A 27,268-nucleotide genomic window follows, 5' to 3' on the forward strand; every position below is an offset into this window, starting at 1 on the left:
TGATACATATTAATATAACAAAACTAAACTTTCCAGAAAAAGAAGAGAAAACAACTTTTCCAAGAACAAAAACACTATTCCAGAAATCTAATACCCATGGTAACCAACAATACAATGCCTCTCTTCAAAAGCAACAGATGCTATTTATTAGACTAAAATTTTGAAATGATAATCCAGAGGCTAACCCAGCAAGATCCATTTTTTTTTTTTTTTTGAAGTGCAAGACCCATTTGTTAACACTTTCTTAATTAACACAGAGTTCATGTAATGGTAACAACAAGAGCAAGAGAATAGCAACAAGAAAATCATTAGACACACTCTTTCTCGTAAAACCATAAGCCATCAAAGAGGTTGAATCATTTGACAGATATCTGCAGAGAAACCATACATACATTCTTTAGTTGATCTGAATAAAGTGAAAATCAATCTTCAATTTATAGGAAGAAAAAAAAGACCCATAAACAAAACTCTAAAACTTTACCCAAAATACAATCAAAAGGACCAAAACAGCCAAACATCTGAAACACCACACAACATTGTAGGAAGGATACTTGAAATTAGGAGGAAATCTATGGCTAGTACCAAATCTGAGGTCGCTGGAGGTTGGGTCGGCGTGATTACCGGTGCTCGGAGGTTAGGTCGGCGTGGTCATCGATGGGCGGCGTTGGGAGGGGGAGAGGGAAGATGGAGATGGAGGGATATTTTTTGGGTGAAAACCATATGTGAGGTCGCCGGAGGTTGCGCAGTGTGGTCACCGGTGCTTGGAGGTTGGGTTTTGATGGTCGCCGATGGGAGGCTTTGAGCTAGAGGTGGGAGGGAGACTCCGGGAGAGGAAAGATGAAGGAGCGCGGGAGAGAAGATGAGGAGGGGGAAAAATTTTTGGGGAGTGAAAAATGTTCAAAAAGATAAGATGCTCGAGCTTTTCAATTTTTTTTTTTTTTTTAAAGAAAAAAAAAAAAAAAAAAAAAAAAAAAAAAAAAAAAGAGCAAAAAGAATTCCACGTAGGATTTTTGGCTACAAATTTTTGGCCCACAAAAACTTTAGAAGCTCATCATCATCATCATTTGCGACAATGCAAACTAAAACCCGACCATGTGATGTGATGTCCAACAACGGTTAAGATTAATTTTCAATAATTTCGTATTTTAATTTTTGAATTTTTAAAATAATTAACGGATGAGGATTTAGGTATTTGGGTGGATTTGGCTTAATTGCACCTATGCAGTTGTATGTGTTCAGATTTTAATATTTTTATTCTTTCCATAAAACACTTAAAATTAAATTTAGACCATTAAAATTTAAAACAACAACGTATAGGCGCTATAGTATGTTTTACGGCACTTAAGCCTAATCTTGTTTGGATAACCCCACTCAAACCACCGTTTCAACTAAAGAAGTTGCTAGTAAACGAAGTTCTTTGTTATTAGGTAACTTAAAAGATGAACTGTATGACTTATCTATCTCAAACGATTTAAGATCAATGCAATGGAAGATTTATTAGCTCGAGACAGTTTAGGGGGTTAACGTGAAATTCTCAAGAATCACAACTAAAGCATTAACAAATAATGTTCTTCACAAAAAAAATTCATATATATTTAATTGAAATGTGAGGCGAATGACTGAAATAAGGTTCGAACTCAATACCTCTAGACTCTGTAACCATATTAATTGAGCCATCGTTCATCCAAAAAATTTAAGCTGATAGGAAGAGAAAAATTAAATCATTTAATCAATATATAATTTAACAAACACTAAAAACACCTCCTAAAAACTGTTATCAGACTTACACCACCGAATCATTTTTCTCGAAGATATAGGGTTCGAAAAAAAAATCATTAAAAAGGTAATCCCTGAAAACCAAATGAAACTTTTTATCTAGATACAAATCTCTAACTAGTTTATAGAAGTCCTGCAGAGAATGGTATATCAGTATAAGGCAACCAAGTATCCCCCATTGTGAAATTGAAAACTGTAAAATTCAAAGCCTGTGAAGCATTCATCAAAGTATAACCAGGCCAATTTACTCTCATTCTCGTATCTGCCCCGGGCCCATGATTCTCAAACTCCCCATAATAGAGTGTGTCTAATCCAAAGGTTCCATTCCATTCCAACCATCCGACGGGATGGATCAAACTGCCAATATATGATTGCATGTACACAGTCCTTGAGTAATTCTTCCATGGTCTTCCCAGATAATTTAAGGTTGAATTGATCTCCATTGCCAAGTCTGGTGCAGCTTCAATTGTGCAGTTGTGGATTGATATACCTGACAAAAGATAAATTAGATGATTCAACATTCACTCCTATCAGCTTAAGCTTTTAAGATAAATGGTAATTTATAACATGATTTCAGAGCAAAGGTCGTCTTGTGTTCGAATCTTGTCCCCGTCAATTTACCCCCTATTTAAATTAAATATTACATGTGTTGAGCTTTACTTATTAAATGAGAGTTTCAGCCAGATGAGGATTCCCATTCTAAAATTACGTGAATCAGGCTGTTCTTTGCATCGAACAGCTTGAAAAATATTACCGATTAAAAATGTTGCATGTTATCAATAAAAATTGAGTATGTTAAAGCCAAACGACAGCTTTTGGCTTAAAGCTTTTCTACAACATGAAATGCACTAACCTAATAAAAATATACTCAATTCTTCTTGATAATATAGCACATTTTTAATAGCTAGCATTTTTTTATCGATGTAAGTAATGGCCTGAATTCACATAATTTTAGAATCTACAATTTCAAGAGATCTTGAACCGTTTCAACCCACACGTGATGGAGAGTGTTATAATATAAATCTATTCCTTCCTATCAGCTTAAGTATTTAGAATAAATAATGATTTAACAATACCGGTGTTTTGATTTGGGTCCGACCGGCCTTGGGCTGTGAAGGCAATCTTTTGATTAGCCATTGGCTTCCGAGCAAATAGATTGCAGCTCTGGAAGACAGCAGCAGCATTTCCAAAAATGAAATCTACAGTTCCATGAATTTCACATTCTCTGTAGAATTGTCTGAGAGAGTGAACATAAAGAGTGTCCTGGTAGCCTTCAAAACTGCAACGGTAGAACGTGGAGAGGTCAGCATTGTTCCTTAGAGCTACTGCTTGGTGCTTTTTGGGACCAGCCGTGTTCCTGAACGTTACATCTACTGCTATAAATCGGTCTCCAGAAACAGCTGCATCAACGCATAATACATTAATTAGTTCAATTGTTACTTATGATCATGTTATGTATATATGAGATCCACATTCACAAAGCCTTCATTAATGTCTACTATATTCCACAAGTTATGATTGTTTATGATTAGAGAAGTCAAAGAGAAAATCTTGCAATTATATATCCAAATGAAAAGAAGACTTTAGTGGCATTGTCATAAAATTAGAGCCGACAGTTTTTACATAACCCATTAATCTGACAAGAACCTAACATAAAATTCGCGGTATAGAGTTAAGGGTTTGACTTGTTTAAATAAATGGGTCGAGTTAAGGTCTGACCCGTCTTGTAATGCTATGTCTTGACCCCGATCTGAACCCGGCACTCGATATTTAGTGTTTGTTGTCAATCTTTTTCACTATTTGCAAGCCCTAAGGTTGAAGTATTTGACCCGTTTAATTAAATTGATCAGACTAAGGTTATCCTGTATAGTCTTATACCTATGCCTCGACACGACTTAAACCCGACATTCGATATTTAAGGCATGCAATTTTTGACACGATTCGTGAACCCGACATCAATCCAACACAAAATTAACGGGTTAAGGTTGAGAGATCTAACCAATTTAATTAAATGAATCAAAATATGATTAACTTAGCTATATAGTTTAATAACCATATTTTGACACGAACCGAACCCGACAAGTAAACAAGAATTGTCACAAAAATTATAATGTTAATTTGGGAATGGTTTTCTTACCAAAGGTTGAAGAATTAAAAGTAGTCCAGCCATCAATTACACTATGGTTTCCTGTGATGACAGTCCGGTTGATCCCATCTCCAAGCAACATTATATTCGTCTTATAGGTCGGCACGTCCACATACTCCTCGTAATATCCTTCTGTGGCGTAGATCACAAAATATCCATCTTCGGGCTTTGAATTATTGGGAGCAAATGCGACGGCGTCGGAGATGGACGTGAAGTTGTCGGAGCCAAATAAGCCGACAGTCACAGTCTCGTTAATAAGAATGCCATTGCTTTCTCCCAAAGCACTCAGAATCCGTTCCTTTTTCTTAGGGCAATCCGTTGATTTTTTGCAAGTGGTTTTCCGTAGAACCTGAAGTAAAATACTGTCAAATAAAATAAATATACTTTTCTCATTATAATTGAACAATTTCCTCTACTTCTTTTTTTCTTTTCTTTTTTTCTATGAATACAATTTCCTATTTTCCCTGCTTTATATCCACTATTAATCAACAAAGTAAAGCATAAATGCATGCGTATAGTAGTCCTAATGCGGATCCAATAAGAACTCTTTAAATAATTTGGTTAACAGTCCAACTCCCGGTTGAATGGGGATAAGACTCTCATACCAAATTAAACACGAGACACTCATAATTCAAGTGAAAGTAGTAAACTCAATTCAGGTTTGACTCCATGTCTTCTCCTATAAATAAGCTCATTCCCCAGCTGGTATAAACGACAGACTGAATTCTTGAGGCAATTAAAAGATATACTTTTTTTCTTTCAAAAACTAATTTAGGCATAGGAGACGTGTTGTTTACACCATGCCAGAAACTGTCTCAAAATATACCAATAAGGCAAACAAATTTTACTATAAACCAAAGGAAAAATATTTGAAAATCCTGTATTAATATTCTCAATTTTACCTTTTACACGTCATTTTTTAATTTAATCAATTTAAGATCTAATTTTACTAAGATTTTAATCCTAATATATTTAAATATTAAATAAATAATTAAAAAAAAAATAGAGCTTCTTGATAACCATTATTTTTTCTTAACAGATAACGATTATTTTCATAATAAAGAAAACTTTATTGTAGATAAGACAATATGGGCAGAGCTATCAATTTTTTATACGAGTTTAATACAAAAAATTAGCTGGTTAAAGTTAATGAGTATGACCCGTTTAGTTAAATGAGTCAAGTTATGATTGACCAATATAGTAAGGGTTTAGATTTTTAAATTTTTTTCTCCTTTTTTATATAACACTTAAAATTAAATTTAGGCCATTAAAACAACAATATAGGAGCTATAGTTTGTTTTACGGCACTTAAGCCTAATCGTGTTTGGATGAAGATTCTTTGTTATTAGGTAACTTAAAAGAGGAACTGCAAAACTTATCTGTCTCAAACTGTTTAAGATGCAATGCAAGATTTATTAGTTCAAGACAATTGAACTCGACAACCCCTCTTAAAAGCCCTACACAGTGAACTTGCAACCCCTCCTTTAAGGAGTCAAATAGAAAATTGGCGAGCCTAATAAAAGAAATCCAATCTGTTGCTACCCTAGCAAGAAAGCGGAATGCCTGAAATCTCCTTATAAGAGTTCTCTTACAATTTTTTGTCCAAATTACTAAAAATATATATTTTGCTTTACTAATTAACTGGTCTAGTTGAAATTCGGACACATTACACTACTATCGCTGTCATAATATTAATATTATTATTATTATTATTATTTAATTTTTTTTTTATATAGTCCCAATTAATCTATCATTTAATTATTCCCGTACGTGCATTAAAACAAGATAAACAAAAAGTGCAAGAACTAAAAATTGTTTACCTTGATGAGACTTTCAAGCCGTTCACGGACCGGGTGCACCATCCCCGGAAATCCACCTTCAGACCCCTTCTTCCGTTTGTTTCGTTTCAGATTCCGATCTAACGCATGTGTCACCAACCCAAGCGACATGCTATACAGCTGAATTACGTTGTTCAGCGGCTCAGACAATGCGCTCGCAATGCTGCTCTCGGAATCCTCAAGCCCGTCGTAGCACGTGAGCTGGTTCGTCACTATCGCGCTCAGCAGCGTCTGGACTTGCTCCACCGCCTCGTCGTTCAGCGACTCTGCTGACTTCAGCTCCGCCGAGATGGACTCCAAGTACTCCACGTTGAGCTGGGACAGCTGGCGGCAATCGTCCAGTGCACCAACCTCGGCGTCGCCCATTGACGACCGTCGCTTTTGGCTGAGGTAGCTGTCGATCGCCCTCGACATTCTGCGTGCTTGCTTCAGGCATTGCTTCACGGAGAACTTGCCGTAGCGGTAGGGATCAGACGGGGAGGAGCGGATGGTGGAGAGGATTGAACGGTAGAGCTTCGGGTAGAGGGTAGACTTGCACGCAGCGGAAGGTGTCGACTGGGCTGAGGTAAACAGAGCTAAGAAAAGGAAGAGAATGAAGGAGAAGGCTTGGTTTGGCATTGTGATGGAGGTGGCTCGCTCTGCCTGCAACTGTAACTGTGATTATATATATATAGGCCGGTAAAAAGGGAAGCATAAGATGCGCGTGAAATTAATAATGGTGATGGGGTTTGGCGCGTTGGTTTGAGAATATGGGAATGGACATTTAATGCAGAGACGGTGGGAGGTTGCAAGGAAGTTCATGACCAAAGGTAAGCGCAACGTTTTAGAGAAAGAAAATGGTGCAAACTCTTGTCATTTTGCAAAGGCCACTTGTCTTTTGGGGAGAACAAAAAGTGTGTCGTGTGTTTTGTCAGAGATTGAAGAGGGGTTATTTATGGTCTGATTTTGTTAAGATTTTAATATGTTGTTGAGACAATGAGAGCTTAGAGCTTCGTATTGACTGGTTTTCGATCGCTGAAAATCCTCTCCAATTGCTTGGTTACTCATACCTATAGATTGCGAGATCTTTCTTTACTGTTTTAATTGAAATCCACCTTAAGGACCGTGGTGAATTGATTTTGTTATCCAAGAATATAATGTATGTGTTCTTGATGTGTTGGTAGCCTTTAAATATTATTTTGGAGAAGATAATTGTAAATCCAATGTTGATAATGAAAGATTTAACGAGATTAAGTCCCGTGATTCTTCCTTTCACATTGAAGGCCAGGGTTTTTCATGTACAAAATTTGGTGTCTTGCTTGTATGTGCTTGGTTTATTTTTCTACAGTGTTTGTGAGTGTTAAAATATCTCATGCACATTGCTAAGAGATTCTTGTCTTGTAAACTTTATAAGTCATTGACACCCCTCCTCTCTCAAGGCGTCTTTTGAGAGTGAGTAAGGCCTATGGACTTTTACATGGTATCAAAGCAGGTTCATTTGACAATGATGGGTCTTTCCCTCCTATTGTTGAACACGTGTTTGGCCAAAGATGCCACACGTGAGGAGGCGTGTTAAAATGTCTCACATTGCTAAGAGATCCTTGTCTTGTAAACTTTATAAGCCATGGACACCCCTCCTTTCTCAAGGCGTCTTTTGAGAGTGAGTAAGGCTCACGGACTTTTACAGTGAGTTGGGCTGCATTTATTTTATTTCTTGTTCTAATTGATAACGGGAAAGGGTTACAAGGGGTACTTGATTTGCATAAATAATGGTAGGAAATTTTATTGGGTGTTGGGAATAATCCTATTCTAAGTTGAATTGGGGTAGTAGTCTCAGTCCGGGTTCAATAAAGACTCTTTGAAGAATTTGGTCAACAGTTCAACTCCCAGTTGAATGGGGATGAAATGACTCCACCTCTTTACCTATAATTAGGTTCATACGCCAAGTATAAACGGCAGACTGAAGATTTTATGTATACAATACATTTTTCTCTTAAATTAATTAATTAGGTATTAGAACAAGACTCCCAAAATGATTTCTTAGTTTTAATTTTAATTGTTTTACATGCAGTGATCGTGGGAGTGTAAATAAAAAAAAAAAAAATTTAAAAAAAAAAAAAAAAAAAAAAAAAAAAAAAAAAAACGTATGGTGTACGTGTCACTGGTGTGTGTGTTTACCCTAACATTACCAAAGTAAACTTTCACAACAATCGTCGCTGCCGAACAAGTGGATTAATCAATTAATTGTAACCCCTCTCGCAACCATAATTGTTCCCAATAATACTTTCAGAATAATACAAGTCGCCAAAAGAAATTGATAAAATTCTATTTCTGCTTTTGCAACAATATAAGCTTTTTTCTTTTCTTTTTTTTTTAAAGTGCACTTTTCAACTAGCAACAAAACTTCTGGCTGCAAAAAGCCTCCAATTTCGGCGGACTAAGATCGTGGTGTTACATCAGGTACAATAGTTCTGATTTGAATTGAACGGCCTAGATCAGGATAACATATACAGTATTAGAGAAAAAAAAATGAAGCGTGCAAGCCACCGAGCTAGATGGTCAATAAGAGTGGCCGAACCATTAAATTTGCCATTGACGGTGGCCGAGCTACCCCTTAGGCCAAAGAGGCAGTACGGTCACCCAATTGCCAAGTTTTGAGATGGTTGAACCACTCTTTGGGCCACACTGAGTGGCTTGGCCACTTCTAATGGCCACTTTGGTGGCTTGCAATTTACTATTTTTTTTCTTTGTCCTATGCAGAAGCAATTTGAGTTGTTCATTTTAAACGAACAATTCAAATTAGAACTATTGCACCATTTCCAAATCCTCTTTTGACAATTTCAAATGTGAGGTACTTGCAAAAAATAATAGCCACCCAGCTATCAACAACCTGGGTGCAACAACTAATTTTTCGTTGCCGAAGTTTTGGCAATGAGATTTCTCCATTTGGCCACATTGTAAAAATTTATGGGCCTTACTTACTCTCATAAGATGTCTTAATAGAGGATGGGACACCATAACTTATACAGTGTCCAGGTGAAGGAAATCTTAGCAATGTGAGACATTTTAATCCGGCCTCCATTTCTTAGAGTGTAAGGAAAGTCAATAGAAGTGCGAATTTCTGTACCTATTCAGTAGCACACTCGGCCACAGCCAGATCTTTTTTCTGGCCACATTCTCATTGCTCCTCCCCCTCTTCTTCTATCCATATTGTAAGTGGGAAAGATCCACCTCCCACTAGTTTGTTAGGTTTTTAATTTCGTTTGCTTTAAGCTTGTTTAGCTGTTTTGTACAATGTACTTAACCAAAAAAAAAAAAAAGGAGAAGAAGAAGAAGAAAGATATGAGCTTATTATAATACTTCATCATTTGCTGCCAACTATTGGTAAACTAATTTCTAGACCATATCGGCGTTGTCTCGTTATCTTTGCTGTTGATGTGGCTACTGTGGGAATGATACATAATTATGAAGTGTTTTGAGAGTTATTTTATCTGAGACCTTGTCTCCATGTTTGATATCACTTCTCCTACTTTGTTTCCTTCTTTACTTACCTTAATTAGGCTTTAAATCCTAATTAAAACGATCCGTACCCTTTTTGTTTGATAGGCCCACGCATGTTAAAGTATATATGACAAAGTGATAAGTAAAATGCTTGTGCAATGTTTTCCTCATTAAATTAAAGCCTACTAATTGTTGATTAATTTATGCAATTGTGTTGGTGTACATGATTATGCAATCTTAATGTGATATATAAAATTGTGTGGGCATACATTTTGCAATCCTGATCTGATTTTTCTGTTCATAATCAACCTTTCCAGTCTAAATTTCTTTAAAATTAGACTATAATAAGTCATTTGCTTATAATATATGGTAGTTTAACAAATTTTTCAAATGAGACTGAGAAATCACTAAATTATTTTAGACATGTCTATTACAATTGTACAATTAGTTAGTTACAACTTAACGTAGAACAGAGCCCATTGAAGTCTACAAAGAAGAAAAACAACCGAGACCACCAGTCACTATATATAATAATAATATAATCAATTGGTCAAGAAATCTAGACAGGTCTTCTTCTTCTTTTTTGCCACTCTTAACCGTGATCACTTCAACTAGATTTGGTCATGTGATGAACTGCAAAAAGGAGAAAAGACAATTCTACCATACATGCTACAAAAGCTTTAGAGGAGGAACTTCATGTGACTGCTCTGCTGATCGAAGAAGCCCAAAATGCATTTAAAGCAACCAAAGCATGTGAAGAGAGCAAGAAAAGGGAGTGATGGTCTCCAATGGAGGAAAGAGGTAACAGTGAACTTTATGAGATGTGATGATGGGTAAGCCCAAGATTGAGGAAAAGAATATTTAAATATGAGTTCAGAATTTGGATGAATGAGCATGAGAAAAGGTTAAGACAACATACAAATAATCAAACATGTGGTAGAACTTTTCTCAATCGTTTAAACCCTGTGTGATTAGAATAGCCACCCCCTACCAGCCAAACACCAATTTTCGTTCTTTTTCTCTATTTTTTTTATTAAAAAAATAATTATTTTTTATTTTTTATTTTTAGGGTTAATTTTTATTATTTTTTAATTGAAAAATGACACGTAGAATGAGTAATATGGAGATATTTCGTTAAATTTGACATTTTTTAAAGGTTTTGGTAGTTTGGGGGGCCAGAGTTGGAGTGTTGACAGTTTGCGAGGCTAGTTGCAAAACGACTGGCAGTTTGGAGGGCTAAACTGTAATTTTCCCTTAAAATTCTCAAGAATCACAACTAAAGCATTAACAAATAATGTTTTTCACAAAAAAAAATTCATATGTGTACAATTTTTTTTAACCAAAATACTATTAAATCAACACTTATCTTAAAAGTTGAAATTGATCGGAATAGGTAAATTTAATCATTTAATCAATACCTTAACAATCATTCTTACGTGTGGGCTCAGACTACCTTTTAATAGATGAAACCCAAACACGTGTAATATTTAATTGAAATGTGAGGCGAATGACTGAAATAAGGTTCGAACTCAAGGCCTTTAGGCTCTGTAACCATATTAATTAAGCTACCGTTCATCCCAAAAATTTAAGCTGAAAGGAAGAGGAAAATTAAAACATTTAATCAATACATTAACAAATACTAAAAACTCCTCCTAAAAAACGTTATCAAACACCATCGAATCAGTTTTCCCAAAGTTATAGGGTTCCCAAAAAAATCATTAGAAATGTAATCCCTGAAAAACAAACAAAACTTTTTATCTAGTTACAAATCTCTAGTTTATAGAAGTCCTGCAGAGAAGGGTATATCAGTATAAGGCAACCAAGTATCCCCTATTGTAAAATTAAAAACAGTAAAATTCAAAGCCTGTAAAGCATTCATCAAAGTATAACCAGGCCAATTTACTCTCATTCTCGTATCTGCCCCTGCCCACGATTCTCAAACTCCCCATAATAGAGTGTGTCTAATCCAAAGGTTCCATCCCATTCCAACCATCCGACAGGATGGATCAAACTGCCAATATACGATTGCATGTACACGGTCCTTGAGTGATTCTTCCATGGTCTCCCCAGATAATTTAAGGTTGAGCTCATATCCATTGCCAAGTCTGGTGCAGCTTCAATTGTGCAGTTGTGGATTGATATGCCTGTCAAAAGATAAATTAGATAATTAAATTCATTCATTCCTATCAACTTAAACTTTTAAGATAAATGGTGATTTATAACTTGATTTCAGAGAAAAGGTCATCCTATGTTCGAATCTTGTCCCCGTCAATTTACCCTCAATTTCAATTAAATATTACACATTTTGAGCTTTACTTATTAAATGAGAGTTTCAGCCATGAGGATCCCCATTCTAAAATTATGTGAATCAGGCCATTCTTTGCATCGAACAGCTTGAAAAATGTTACCAATTAAAAATGTTGCATATTATCAATAAGAATTGAGTATGTTAAAGCCAAACAACAACTTTTGGCTCCAAGCTTTTCTACAACATGAAATGCACTAACCTAATAAAAATATATTCATTTTTTTTAAGCCAATCAATGCAAGTAATGGCCTAAATTCACATAATTTTAGAATCTACAATTTCAAGAGATCTTGAACTGTTTCAACCCACACGTGATGGTGAGTGTTATAACATAAATCTATTTTTTCCTATTAGCTTAAGTATTTAGAATAAGTAATGATTTAACAATACCGGTGTTTTGATTTGGGTCCGACCGGCCTTGGGCTGTGAAGACATTCTTTTGACCGGCCATTGGCTTCCTGGCAAATAGATTGCAGCTCTGGAAGACAGCAGCAGCATTTCCGAAAATGAAATCTACAGTTCCATGAATTTCACATTCTCTGTAGAATTGTCTTTTAGAGTGAACATAAAGAGTGTCCTGGTAGCCTTCAAAACTGCAACGGTAGAACGTGGAGAGGTCAGCAATGTTCCTTAGAGCTACTGCTTGGTACTTCTCAGGACCAGCCGTGTTCCTGAACGTTACATCTACTGCTATAAATCGGTCTCCAGAAATAGCTGCATCAATGCATATATACGTTAATTAGTTCAATTGTTACTTATGACCAAGTTATATATATATATATATGAGATCCACATTCACAAAGCCTTCATTCATGTCTACTATATTCCACAAGTTATGATTGTTTACGTTTGGAGGAGGCAAAGAGAAAATCTTGCAAATATATATCCAAATGAAAGGAAAACTCTAGTGGCATTATCATAAAATTAGAGCCAAAAGTTTTTACAAAACTCGTTAATCTAACAAGAATCTAACATAAAATTCGCGGCATAGAGTTAAGGGTCTGACTCGTTTAAATAAATGGGTCGGGTTAAAGTCTGACTCGTTTTGTAATGCTATGTCTTGACCCAATTTGAACCTAACACCGGACATTTAGTGTATGTTGTCAATCTTTTACACTATCTACAAGCCCTAAGGTTGAATGATCTGACCTGTTTAATTAAATTGATAAGATTAGAGTTAGCATATATAGTCTTATACCTATGTCTCGACATGACCTGAACCTGACATTCGACATTTAAGGCATGCAATTTTTTGACACGATTCATGATCCCAACATGAATCCAACACGAAAATAGCAGGTTAAGGTTGAGGGATCTAACCAATTTAATTAAATGAGTCAAGTTATGATTAACTTAGCAATATAGTTTTATAACTATATACATTTCGACACGAACCGAACCCGACACGTAAACAAGAATTGTCACCAAAATTATAATGAGCTCCAATAATGTTAATTTGGGAATGGTTTACTTACCAAAGGTTGAAGAAGTAAAAGTAGTCCAGCCATCAATTACACTATGGTTTCCTGTGATGACAGTCCGGTTGATCCCATCTCCAAGCAACATTATATTCGTCTTATAGGTCGGCACGTCCACATACTCCTCGTAATATCCTTCTGTGGCGTAGATCACAAAATATCCATCTTCGGGCTTTGAATTATTGGGAGCAAATGCGACGGCGTCGGAGATGGACGTGAAGTTATCGGTGCCATATAAGCCGACAGTCACAATATCCTTAATAAGAATGCCATTGCTTTCTACCGAAGCACTCAGAATCCGTTCCTTTTTCTTAGGGCAATCCGTTGATTTTTTGCAAGTGGTTTTCCGTAGATCCTGCAATAAAATATTGTCAAATAAAATAAATATACTTTTCTCATTATAATTGAACAATTTCCTTCCTCCTTTTTTTTTTTTTTAAATGAATACAATTTCCTATTTTTCCTACTTTTTATCCACTATTAATCAACAAAGTAAAGCATATATGTTGTCGAATTGGGATAGTAGTCCTAATGCAGGTCTAATAAGAACTCTTTGAAAAATTTGGTCAACTGTCTAACTCCCAATTGAATGGAGATAAGACTCTCATACCAAATTAAACACTAGACACTCCTAGTTCAAGTGGAAGTAGTAAACTCAATTCAGTTTTGACTCACTAAATTCTTGAGGCAGAAGATATACTTTTTTCTTTCAAAAACTAATTTAGGCATAAGAGACGTGTTGTTTACACCATACCAGAAAATGTCTCAAAATATACCAACAAGGCATGCAAGCAGATTTTACTATAAACCAAAGGAAAAATATTTCAGAATCATGTATCAATATTCTCAATTTTACCTTTTACACCTCAGTTTCTAATTTAATCAATTTAATATCTAATTTTACTAAGATTTTAAACCTATTATATTTAAATATTAAAAAAATAAAAAAATAAAAACTAGGGCTTGCTTTCTCCAACAGCTTCATAACCATTATTTTTCCTTAGCAGATAACAATTATTTTCATAATAAAGAAAGCTTTATTGTAAATAAGATAGTATCGGCGGAGCTATCAATTTTTTATACAAGTTCAATACAAAATTAACGGGTTAAGGTTAATGGGTTTGACCCGTTTAGTTAACGCGTAATTTTTTTTTTTAATTAAAAAAAAAAAATTAGTTAGAGCAGCAATGGAAACGGATCTCAAATTGAAATTACACAGTGAACTTGCAACCCCTCCTAAGAAAAGAAATTCAATCGATCCGTTGCTACCCTCGCAAGAGATCGAAAGCAGAATGCCTGAAATCTTCTTATAGAAATTCGGGCACATTACACTACTAACGCTATCATAATATTAATATTATTATTATTAAAATATTAATAATTATTATTATTATTTAATTTTTTTTATCTAGTCCCAATTAATCTATCATTTAATTGTTCAATCCATATCTCGCTTTACAAATTAACCGATCTCGTAGAAATTCGGGCACATTACACTACTAACGCTATCATAATATTAATATTATTATTATTAAAATACTAATAATTATTATTATTATTTAATATTTTTATCTAGTCCCAATTAATCTATCATTTAATCATTCCCGTACGTGCATTAAAACAAGATAAACAAAAAGAGCAAGAACTAAAAATTGTTTGCCTTGATGAGACTTTCAAGCCGTTCACGGACCGGGTGCACCATCGCCGGAAATCCACCTTCAGGCCTCTTTCTCCGTTGGTTTCGTTTCAGATTCTGATCCAACGCATGTGTCACCAACCCAAGCGACACGCTATACAGCTGAGTCACGTTGTTCAGCGGCTCAAACAACGCGCTCGCAATGCTGCTCTCGGAATCCTCGAGCCCGTCGTAGCACGTCTGCTGGTTCGTCACTATCGCGCTCAGCAGCGTATGAACTTGCTCCCCCACCTCGTTGTTCAGCGACTTAGCCGACTTCAGCCCCGCCGAGATGGACTCCAAGTACTCCACGTTGAGCTGGGACAGGTGGCGGCAATCGTCCAGCGCACCAACCTCGGCGTGGCCCATTGACGACCGTCGCTTTTGGCTGAGGTAGCTGTCGATTGCGCTCGATATTCTGCGTGCTTGCTTGTGGGATTGCTTCACAGAGAACTTGCCGTAGCGGTAGGGATCAGACGGGGAGGAGCGGATGGTGGAGAGGATTGAACGGCAGAGCTTCGGATAGAGGGTAGACTTGCACGCAGCGGAAGGTGACGACTGGGCTGAGGCAAACAGAGCTAAGAAAAGGAAGAGAACGAAGGGGAAGGCTGGCTTTGGCATTGTGATGGAGGTGGTTCACTCTGCCTGCTACTGCAACTGTGATTATATATATAATGGTGACGGGGTTTGGTATGTTGTTTATCAGCTTTATCGTATATTGCTTCAACTCTTCGGATGATTTTTGGTTGATCATTCTCGATCCGTAGTCCTCTATTTATAAATTTGGATTTGCAATTATAATTGACTTAGGAAATAAAATGGAGTTGCAGTAGAACAAGGACCGAAATCATGGATGAACCAATATTAAAACCACATTAGAACTAGAATCGGAGTTATAATAGAAGTAAGGCTCCTAAGCCTATCCTACTATATGCACAGCCACCTATATATGCAGTACTTCCAGTCTTCCACGACGTTGAAGAGTCACCAAATTCTGTCAAGTGTCAACCCCATTAATCCGGCCACCACGCCGGAAACCGCGTGGGCACGTCACAGTCAGAGATGGGCAGTGATCAGTTTTGTAAAGGATGTCCATGCATGGTTATGATATCGTCCGTAGTGTGTTTAATTTGTATTTATTCGTTTTGGATAATATTCTGTTCACAAATGAATTAATTGATCGATGGGAGACACGACATTCAATAAGACAGCAAAATTCCTAATTAGCCTACTCAACCCAATTTTGCTATGGATTTGTTCCTTCTGTTTGTATTATTCATCTTTTGTTTTTCTTTTTATTTTTCTTTTTATTTTTTTTTTATTTTTTGGGTAAGCAGAGAACTTAAGGGGATCTTGTCTAGTAATTAATTAATGATTTTAAAAATAGAAATTGTTTTCAAAATCATTAACCAACGGTTCAAAATACAAAATAGTGTTCAAAACACGGAATACGTACTTCTCATAAACATGGTAAATGGCGTTAATTTTTTCCCCACAAAATCATGATGCTACTTTAATTATTTAAAAGACGTGTCACTATTAAAATTATGTATATTATTATATGCACTAATATTTAAGGGACAATAAAACCCACCCAAACCCAACCAACCTAATGTACCTGACCCATCCACTTTGTCCCAAAATTCAAGAATTTCGAGGTTTAAAAATTGGTTACGGTTTGTTATTTTAAAATTATTATCAGGTTGGATTGGAATTTACTAATGATTTTCACGATTCTCAACTATCGACCCGCACCAAAAAAAAAAAATACTAATATATATATATTACGCTTTTTAAATTTTTCCCTCAGAAACCCTAAGTCCACCTAAACCCTCAGATGCAGCACATATCTCTCAGAAACCCTTCACTCTTCTTCTCTACTCTTCAACCTCCACGCTCCGCCTCCACATTCCAGCTTGTCATCGAGCCATCTGGATCTTTCTCTCTCTATCTCCCTTTGTCGAGATTTCATCCTGAATGTATAACCTCAAACCCTATCAAGCAAGGATTCTTTGTCAAATTCGTTGAAGTTATTGTTGTTATCATTAGAGGAAGGGCCCGTCTTTCATCATCACAGTGTAGATTGACTATTTCACCATTCACAGCACAATGTCCTTGAGATTATATATATGTTAGCTCCACCACAGCTCCGCCATTGACATCACAGACAATTATATATAATGAACTAGCACAAGGGTATGAAGGAAGACGTGAAACACGAAGACACCATTCGAGAATACATGACCCCGCCCCGAACTGCAAAACCCAAAAGCCAACGAAAACAACATACACATCTCAAGTAGGGATGTAAATAAACCAATTCGTTCGACAGCCCGTTCGATACCCCATCGGTTTAGCCCGATCCGAACTCGAGCTCAATACTGTAAAAACTCGATCATTACTGTAGAAACCCGCTCAATTAGTAAGTGATACATACCCGACTCGCTCGATAAAACTCGATAGGGACGCGCGATCTCAGCTCGTTTAAAGCTCGACCGAATCGTTCGCCTGGCTCTTTAGTTCAACTCGTTAGCTCGTTCATATCTTACATATATATTAGTGAATAGTAAATATAGTATAATATATATATAGTATTACATATTAATTATAATACTTTGATAACAATATTTAGTATGTTAAATTACATATTAAGTTATTAATAGTTAGTATATAACAATATTAAATAGTTAGCATATATATATATATATATATATATATATATATTATGTACTATATTTAATAATATGCCTTATATAGTTATATATTATATATTTTTGTTATTAATAAATGCATAGAGGTTGTTCATTAACTTGGGCTTGAATTCTGCTTTGATTACTCATTGAAAAATTTAATAGTCTACATCGAGCTTTAATTGAACCGAGCTTATCCAGTAACCCGGCTCAGCTCGAATGTCATTTTCAACGAACTCGAGCTTGAGCTCAAGCTCGCCCGAGTTTTAAACAAGCCGAGCTTGAACATGCAATTTATAGCTCAGCTCGAATTCAAGCTCGACTATATAGGCTCGACTCATAAATGAGCCAGTCTTGAAATTTTCAAACTCGACTCGGCTCGGCTCGATTACATCCCTAATCTCAGATATCGGTCATCGGAATTGAAAATCGACGACCATAGGTCGGCTTCACAATGGAAAGGATAAGATCCTATTCTATCCTAGCCGGCTACCATTTCCTATAAATTAGGATAAAGTGGGGTATAATGGCCACAGATTTTTGGCCCACAAAAACTTTAGAAGCTCATCATCATTATCTGCGACAATGCAATTAAACTAAAACCCATGTGATGTGATGTCCAACAACGGTTAAGATTTCATCACAATTGACTTGTACCGGCCCACGTGATTATGCAACCTTTAAGTGATAAATAAAATTGTGTGGGTGTACATTTTGCAATCCTGTTCTGATTTTTTTGTTCATAATCAACCTTTCTCAATCTAAATTTCTTTAAAATTAGACTATAATAAGTCATTTGCTAATAATATATATATGGTAGTTTAACAAATTTTTCAAATGAGACTGAGAAATCACTAAATGATTTTGGACATGTCTATTACAATTGTACAATTAGTTAATTAGTTACAACTTAACGTGATTATCTATTATGATATCTAAAATACAAACAAAATCTCTATATATGTTGAGATTTGAGGGTTAAGATTGTAGTAATCTATTGGTGATTGAACCTAGCTTTGCCAGCAAGCTATACATTAAAATTCTCAAGAATCACAACTAAAGCATTAACAAATAATTTTCTTCACAAAAAAATTCATATATATATATATATATATATATATATCACATCAAAACACTTTTTTAACCAAAATACTATTAAATCACCACTTATCTTAAAAGCTTAAAATGATAGGAATAGATAAATTTAATCATTTAGTCAATACATTAACATTCATCTTCACGTGTGGACTTAAACTACCTTTTAATAGGTGAAGCCCAAACACGTGAAATACTTAATTGAAATATGAGGCGAATGATTGAAATAAAGTTTGAACTCAATACCTCTAGGCTCTATAACCATATTAATTAAGTTACCGTTCGTCCCAAAAGCTTAAGCTATAGGAAAAAGAAAATTAAATCATTTAATCAATACTTTAACAAGCACTAAAAACACCTCCTAAAAAATGTTATCAAACACCACCAAATCATTTTTCTCGAAGCTATAGGGTTCCAAAAAAAAATCATTAGGAAGGTAATCCCTGAAAAACAAATGAAACTTTTTATCTAGATACAAATCTCTAGTTTATAGAAATCCTGCAGAGAAAGGTATATCAGTATAAGGCAACCAAGTATCCCCCATTGTGAAATTAAAAACTGTAAAATTCAAAGCCTGTGAAGCATTCATCAAAGTATAACCAGGCCAATTTACTCTCATTCTCGTATCTGCCCCTGGCCCATGATTCTCAAACTCCCCATAATAGAGTGTGTCTAATCCAACGGTTCCATTCCATTCCAACCATCCGACGGGATGGATCAAACTGCCAATATATGATTGCATGTACACAGTCCTTGAGTACTCCTTCCATGGTCGCCCCAGATAATTTAAGGTTGAGTTCATCTCCATTGCCAAGTCTGGTGCAGCTTCAATTGTGCAGTTGTGGATTGATATACCTGTCAAAAGATAATTAGCTGATTAAATTCATTCATTTCTATCAGCTTAAGCTTTGAGGATAAATGGTGATTTTTAAAATTGTTCCATAGCAAAGGTCGTTATGTGTTTGAATCTTGTCTCCGTCAATGTACCCTCTATTTCAATAAAATATTACACGTGTTGGGCATCACTTATTAAATGAGTGTTTCAGCCGGATGAGGATTCCCATTCTAAAATTATGTGAATTAAGCCGTTCTTTACATTGAACAGCTTGAAAAATGCTACCAATTAAAAACGTGGCACGTTATCGATAAGAATTGAGTATAGTTTCATTAGGTTTTTGCGCTTTATGTTGTAGAAAAGCTTCAAGCCAAAAGCTGTCGTTTGGTTTTAACGTACTCAATTCTTATTAATAGTATGCCACATTCTTAATAGGTAGCATTTTTTTTTCAAACCGTTTGATGCAAGGAACGGTCTTGAACCGTTTCAACCCACACATGATGTATAATGTTATAATATAAATCTATTATTTCTTATCAACTTAAACTTTTGGAATAAGTAGTGATTTAACAATACCGGTGTTTTGATTTGGGTCGGACCGGCCTTGGGCTGTGAAGGCATTCTTTTGATTATCCATTGGCTTCCGAGCAAATAGATTGCAGCTCTGAAAGACAGCAGCAGCATTTCCAAAAATGAAATCTACAGTTCCATGAATTTCACATTCTCTGTAGAATTGTCTGAGAGAGTGAACATAAAGAGTGTCCTGGTAGCCTTCAAAACTGCAACGGTAGAACGTGGAGAGGTCAGCATTGTTCCTTAGAGCTACTGCTTGGTGCTTCTCGGGACCAGCCGTGTTCCTGAACGTTACATCTACTGCTATAAATCGATCTCCAGCAACAGCTGCATCAACATATATATATATATATATATATATATATATATATATATAATAGTTCAATTGTTATATATATGAGATCCACAGTCACAAACCCTTCATTTATGTCTACTATATATCTTCCACGTAAAAGTTATGACTGTTTACGTTTAGAGAAAACAACAAAGCAAGCGAAAATGTTAAATTTCATAGAAGGCAAAGAGCAAATCCTGCAATTATATATCCAAATGAAATGAAAACTTTAATTAGTAGCAGCACGGTCATAAATTTAAGGCTGACAATTTTTTACATGACCTGCCAACCCGATATGATTCTTACACAAAATTAGCATGTTAGCTAGGTTGAGGGGTCTGAATAGTTTAATTAAATATATATGTCGAGTTATGGTTAAACATAAAAGGGTATATATACATAACAAAACGACGTCGTTTTAGAGAATTTATTAAACATAAAGGGTATGTAGACCTTAAAGCTGCTATCCGGATCCACATATGTAGATAGTGGTTTTTGATAACCACATTTGCATATAGTGAATGTAGGCGATTAATATTCACCCGCATATACACCTCCTACCCGACACACGAACACAAATTATCATTCTTAATCATAATTAATGAGCTCGATCAATTAATGTTATTTTGGGAATGGTTTACTTACCAAAGGTTGAAGAATTAAAAGTAGTCCAGCCATCAATCACACTATGGTTTCCTGTGATGACAGTCCGGTTGATCCCATCTCCAAGCAACATTATATTCTTCTTATACTTTGGCACCACCACATACTCCTCATAATATCCTTCTGTGGCGTAGATCACGAAATATCCATCTTCGGGCTTTGAATTATTGGGAGCAAATGCGACGGCGTCGGAGATGGACGTGAAGTTGTCGGTGCCATATAAGCCGACTGTCACAGTCTCGTTAACAAGGATGCCATTGCTTTCTACTAAAGCACTCAGAATCCGTTCTTTTTTCTTGGGGCAATCCGTTGATTTTTTGCAAGTGGTTTTCCGTAGATCCTGCAGTAAATAAATATTGACAAATAAAATAAATATACTTTTCTGATCATTATAATTGAACAATTTCCTTCTTTTTTTTAATTTTAATTTTTTTTTTATTTTCTGAATACAATTTCCTATTTTCCCTACTTTATATCCACTACTAATCAACAAAGTAAAGCACATATGCATGCATATATGCTATTGAATTGGGGTAGTAGTCCCAATGCAGGTCCAATAAGGACTCTTCGAAAAATCTGGTCAACTGTCCAATTTCCAGTTGAATGGAAATAAGACTCTCATACCAAATTAAACATCAGGCACTCATAGTTTAATTGGAAGTATTAAACTCAATTCAAGTTTGACTCCACATCTTCGCCTATAAATAAGCCCATACCCCAATTATAAACAACAGACTGAATTCTTGAGGTAGAAGATATATTTTTCTTTCATAAACTAATTTAGGCATGGGAGTGAGACTCAGGTCATGAAGAACCTAGAAGAACTATCAGAAACTGTCTCAACATATACCAATAAGGCAAACAAATTTCACTATATATAAACCAAAGGAAAAATATTTCAGAATCCTGTATTAATATTCTCAATTTTACCTTTTACACCTCAGTTTTTAATTTAATCAATTTAAGACCTAATTTTACTAAGATTTTAAACCTAATATATTTAAGTATTAAAATAAAAATAAAAATAAAAAAACTAGGGCTTGCTTTCTCCAACTGCTTCAATTCATATATAACCATTAATTTTTCTTAGAAGATAACAATTATTTTCATAATAAAGAAAACTTTATTGTAAATAAGACAGTATGGTAGAGCTATCAATTTTGTAATGAGTTTAATACGAAATTAGGGTTTTTTTTTTTTTTCGGATAATGGAGATAATCTCATTGCAATCAGAAAAATAAAAGCTACAAGTTGAAAGATACGTATGAGTATGAGTGTGACCCGTTTAATTAAACATTTAAAACTAACAATTTTTTACATAATCAATAAAATACCACACAAATCCAATATTACAATTAACGGATTATCTATCAAGGGTCTAACTTTCATTAGAATTAACATAGCTATATAGTCTTATATCAAGACTTCTTCCAGAGTCCCGATACCATACAACTTAAAATTTAACCGGCTGAAACAAGAATTCCCAACCCTAAATTATGGGGAATATGAACAAGTTGGCCAGTACGTGGCTTTCATTATCCATAGATAGCATGACATCAAGGCGTGGGTGTCGATGTTCCTTTCTTGTTTCGGTCTCTTCCAATTTTCTTTTGGTTTTTATTCAAGAGCCACCGGCCTTAGCGGCCTATACATATATATATACAGTACTTCCACAACGTTGAATAGTCACCGAATTCTGTCAAGTGTCAACCCCATAAATCCGGCCACCATGCCGGAAACCGCGTGGGCACGTCACGATCACAGATGGGCAGTGGCCAGTTTTGTAAAGGATGTCCATGGTGATGATATATATCTTAATTTGTATTTATTCGATTTAAGAATATTAATTCTCTGTTCACAAATGAATTGATGGGAGACACGACGTCGACATACAATAAGACAGCAGAATTCCTAATTAGCCTACTGAACCCAATTTTGCTATGAATTTGTTCCTTCTGTTTGTATTATTCGTCTTTGAATTTTTTAATTTTTTTTTTATTTGGGGTAAGCAGAGAACTTAAGGCGATCTTGTCTGGTAATTAATGATTTTAAAAATAAAAAACTAGAAACTACATTGTTTTCAAAATGATCTATATATAAAAAAACATTGTTTTCAAAATCATTAAAAAACAGTTCAAAATACAAAATAGTTTTCAAAACACGGAATACTTTTTAGTAAATGGCGTTAAATTTTCCCCCACAAAATCATGATGCTACATTAATTATTTAAAAGTTGTGTTATTATTAAAATTATGTATACCGTTAGATGCACTAATATTTAGGGGACGGTAAAACTCACCCGAACTCAACCAACCCGATGTACTTGACCCACTCTACCCCAAAAATACGAATTTTGAGGTTTAAAAATTGGTTATGGTTTGTTATTTTAAAATTATTATCAGGTTGGGTTGGAGTTCAGTAATGATTTTCACGATTCTCAAGTCTCAACTATCGATTCACATCAAAAAAAAAAATAAAAACCCTAAACATGTCATCCTATCAATTAAGTAAGGGATTCTTCGTCGAATTCGTTCAAGCCATTGTTGTTGTTGTCGTCGGGCCCAAGGCCCCTCTTTCATCATCACATTGTAGATTGACTTTTTCACCATTCACAGCACAATGTCCTTGAAATTATAGGTTAGCTCCACCACCACATCTCCTCCATTAACATCACAAACAATTATGATGAACTATCACAAAGGTATGAAGGAAGACATAAAAGGTAAAGACGTCATTCGGTAATAACCGACCCCGCCTGAATTGCAAAATTCAAAAGTCGACAAAAACAACATACACATCTCGAGTATCGATCATTGGAATTGAAAATCGACAACCACATGTCGGCTTTAATATACCAACATTAAATTCTGATCATATCATAAATGAAATGAATAAGATCATATTCTATTCTATCCTGGCCAGCTACCATTTCCTATAAATTAGGATAAACTAAAGTTGGGTATAATGGCCACAGATTTTTGGCCCACAAAAACTGTAGAAGCTCATCATCATCTGCGACAATGTAAACTAAAACCCATGTGATGTGATGTGATGCCCAACAACGGTTAAATTCCATTCATGAACTCTCTCATTAAATTTCATCACAATTGAAGTACTTGCACCGACCCACGTGGTTCACAATTACTTTGGGAATACCTATCCGATCCGACTATTAATGCACCACCTAAGTCGACGCTAGCTTTACATTTTGGCAATCTATCACATCATTCTTCAATAATTTTTTAATTTTTAAAATAATTAACGGGTGAGGATTTAGATATTTGGGTGGATTTGGCTTAGGCACCTATGCAGTACTAGTAAGGGTTCATATTTTTATTTTTTTTTATTTTTTTTTATTTTTTCTTTCCATAGAACACATCAAATTAAATTTAGACGATTAAAACAACAACATAGGGGTTATAGTTTGTTTTACGGCACTTAAGCCTAACCCTGTTTGGGTAACCCCGCTCAACAAGACAGCAGAATTCCTAATTAGCCTACTAAACCCAATTTTGCCATGGGTTTGTTCCTTCTGTTTGTATTATTCGTCTTTTAATTTTTTAATTTTATTTTATTTGGGGTAAGCAGAGAACTTAAGGCGATCTTGTATGATAATTAATGATTTTAAAAATAAAAAACTAGAAAGTACATTGTTTTCAAAATGAACTCTATAAAAAAAAATAATAATAATAAATAAAATAATAATAAATAAAAACATTGTTTTCAAAATCATTAACAAACGGTTCAAAATACAAAATAGTTTTCACAACACGGAATACTTTTTAAATATATGGAAAATGACGATAAATTTTCTCCCACAAAATCATGATGCTACATTAATTATTTAAAAGTTGTGTTACTATTAATATTATGTATACTGTTAGATGTACTAATATTTAGGGGACGGTAAAACTCACCCGAACTCAACCAACCCGATGTACCTGACCCACTCTGCCCCGAAAATCATGAATTTCGAGGTTTAAAAATCGGTTACGGTTTGTTATTTTAAAATTATTATTAGGTTGGGTTGGAATTCAATAATGATTTTCACAATTCTCAACAATCGATTAAAAAAAAAAAATCCTCATAACTATATATATATATATATATATATATATATATATATATATATATATATATATATATATATATATATATATATATATATATATTACACTTTTTAAATTTTCCCCTCAGAAACCCTAAATCTTGCTAATTAAACTCTCAGAAGCAGCACATATCTCTCAGAAACCCTTCACTCTTCTTCTTCACTCTTCAAACTCCACGCTCGGCCTCCATATTCCAGCTTGTCGTCAAGCCATCTTGGTTTCCCTCTCTCTCTCCCTTTGTCGAGATTTCATCCTAAATTTATAACCTCAAGCCCTATCAAGCAAGGGATTCTTCAACAAATTCGTTCAAGTCATTGTTATTGTAGTGAGGGGCCGCCCCTCTTTCACCGTCACAATGTAGATGGACCTTCTCACCATTCACAACACAATGTCCTTGATATTATAGGTTAGCTCCACCACAGCTCTTCCATTGACATCACATACAATTATGATGAACTAACACAAGAGTAGGAAGGAAGATCGACATGGAACATGAAGACGCCATTCGGGAATACCCGACCCCACCCCAAACCGAAAACTCCAAAAGCCGACAAAAACAACATACACATCTCGAGTATCGAGTATCGGTCATCGGAATTGAAAACCGATGACCATAGGTCGGCTTCAATTTAATAATATTAAATTTCGATCATAACTTAAATGGAATGGAGAAGAACCTATTCTATCCTAGCCAGCTACCATTTCCTATAAATTAGGATAAAGTGGGGTATAATGGCCACAGATTTTTGGCCCACAAAAACTTTAGAAGCTCATCATCATTATCTGCGACAATGCAATTAAACTAAAACCCATGTGATGTGATGTCCATCAACGGTTAAGATTTCATCACAATTGACTTGCACCGGCCCACGTGGTTCACAATTACTTCCGGCATACTTATGCGATTGGACTCATTAATGCAACGTACCGCCTAAGACGTACGCTAGCATTTAATTTTTTTTATTATTATTATTTAATTTTTTTAAATAATTTTTTTAATTTTTTTTATCTAGTCCCACTCTATCATTTAATTTTATTATTATTATTATTATTTAATTTTTTTTATCTAGTCCCACTCTGTCATTTAATTTTATTCCTCTACGTGCATTAAAACAAGATAAACAAAAAGAGCAAGAACTAAAAATTGCTTACCTTGATGAGACTTTCAAGCCGTTCACGGACCGGGTGCACCATCGTCGGAAAGCCACCTTCAGACCCCTTTTTCCGTTTGTTTCGTTTCAGATTCCGATCCAACGCATGCGTCACCAACCCAAGCGACACGCTATACAGCTGAGTCACGTTGTTCAGCGGCTCAGACAACGCGCTCGCAATGCTGCTCTCGGAATCCTCGAGCCCGTCGTAGCACGTGAGCTGGTTCGTCACTATCGCGCTCAGCAGCGTCTGAACTTGCTCCACCACCTCGTCGTTCAGCGACTCGGCCGACTTCAGCTCCGCCGAGATGGACTCCAAGTACTCCACGTTGAGCTGGGACAGCTGGCGGCAATCGTCCAGTGCTCCAACCTCGGCGTGGCGCATTGACGACCGTCGCTTCTGGCTGAGGTAGCTGTCGATTGATTTCGACATTTTGCGTGCTTGCTTCAGGCATTGCTTCACAGAGAACTTGCCGTAGCCGTAGGGATCGGACGGAGAGTAGCGGATGGTGGAGAGGATTGAACGGCAGAGCTTCGGGAAGAGGGTAGACTTGCACGCAGCAGAAGTTGACGACTGGGCTGAGGTAACTAAAGCTAAGAAAAGGGAGAGAAGGAGAAGGAAGAGAATGAAGGAGAAGGCTGGCTTTGGCATTGTGATATGGAGGTGGTCCACTCTGCCTGCAACTGCAACTGTAACTGTGATTATATATATATATAAAGGAAAGCATAAATGCGCGTGAAATTAAAAATGGTGACGGGGTTTGGTGTGTTGGTTTGAGAGTTTAGGAATGGACATTTAATGCAGTGATGGTGGGAACTTGCAAGGAAGTTCATGACCAAGCAAAATGATTTTTTTACAATAAAAAGTGCATAATTTTTACACAATCAAGATAAATATGTAGAATTCACACGTAAGCGCAATGTATCTGGATGTCTACAATTATATGCTTGAAGTTTAAACGATTCAGACAGGTGATTGTGAAATTATGATCATCTACAATAATTATTTGTTTGAATTTAATTAAGATTATGAGAGACTATTTCTGAAACCCATCTGACCAAATAAAAATTGGGCTGTCCAACCACTTATCCGGTCAAGTGGATTCCATAAGTGGTC

General features: G+C 35.6%; 2 protein-coding genes and 1 pseudogene across 3 annotated transcripts in view; all 3 read right to left on the bottom strand.

Moving 5' to 3' along the window:
- LOC133880267 (probable pectinesterase/pectinesterase inhibitor 25) overlaps window positions 1-6,549 on the bottom strand; it is a 51,873-nt gene extending 45,324 nt beyond the window's left edge. The window contains exons 1-4 of one of the 2 annotated variants that reach the window (XM_062319183.1): window positions 5,743-6,536; window positions 3,914-4,271; window positions 2,853-3,176; window positions 1,738-2,266 (exon numbers count right to left, since the gene is read on the bottom strand). In XM_062319183.1, coding sequence (XP_062175167.1) covers window positions 1,899-2,266; window positions 2,853-3,176; window positions 3,914-4,271; window positions 5,743-6,378 — 1,686 coding nt within the window. In that variant the 5' untranslated portion in view covers window positions 6,379-6,536 and the 3' untranslated portion in view covers window positions 1,738-1,898. Of the gene's footprint in view, window positions 1-1,737; window positions 2,267-2,852; window positions 3,177-3,913; window positions 4,272-5,742 lie in introns of those variants that run through there. The other variant, XM_062319184.1, reaches the window with a different exon arrangement.
- Window positions 6,550-11,017: 4,468 nt separating this feature from the next.
- Window positions 11,018-15,322, bottom strand: LOC133880276 (probable pectinesterase/pectinesterase inhibitor 25; annotated as a pseudogene).
- A 3,530-nt stretch (window positions 15,323-18,852) lies between these two features.
- Window positions 18,853-27,033, bottom strand: LOC133880741 (probable pectinesterase/pectinesterase inhibitor 25). Its single transcript, XM_062319734.1, has 4 exons — window positions 26,153-27,033; window positions 20,874-21,231; window positions 19,898-20,221; window positions 18,853-19,341 (listed from the first exon to the last, which is right to left on the bottom strand). Exons 1-4 carry the CDS (start codon window positions 26,801-26,803, stop codon window positions 18,974-18,976), a joined length of 1,701 nt encoding a protein of 566 aa, XP_062175718.1. The 5' UTR covers window positions 26,804-27,033; the 3' UTR covers window positions 18,853-18,973.
- Window positions 27,034-27,268: the final 235 nt, after the last annotated feature.

Source organism: Alnus glutinosa, chromosome 10 (genome assembly GCF_958979055.1).
Source record: "Alnus glutinosa chromosome 10, dhAlnGlut1.1, whole genome shotgun sequence".
Classification (NCBI taxonomy): Eukaryota; Viridiplantae; Streptophyta; class Magnoliopsida; order Fagales; family Betulaceae; genus Alnus; species Alnus glutinosa.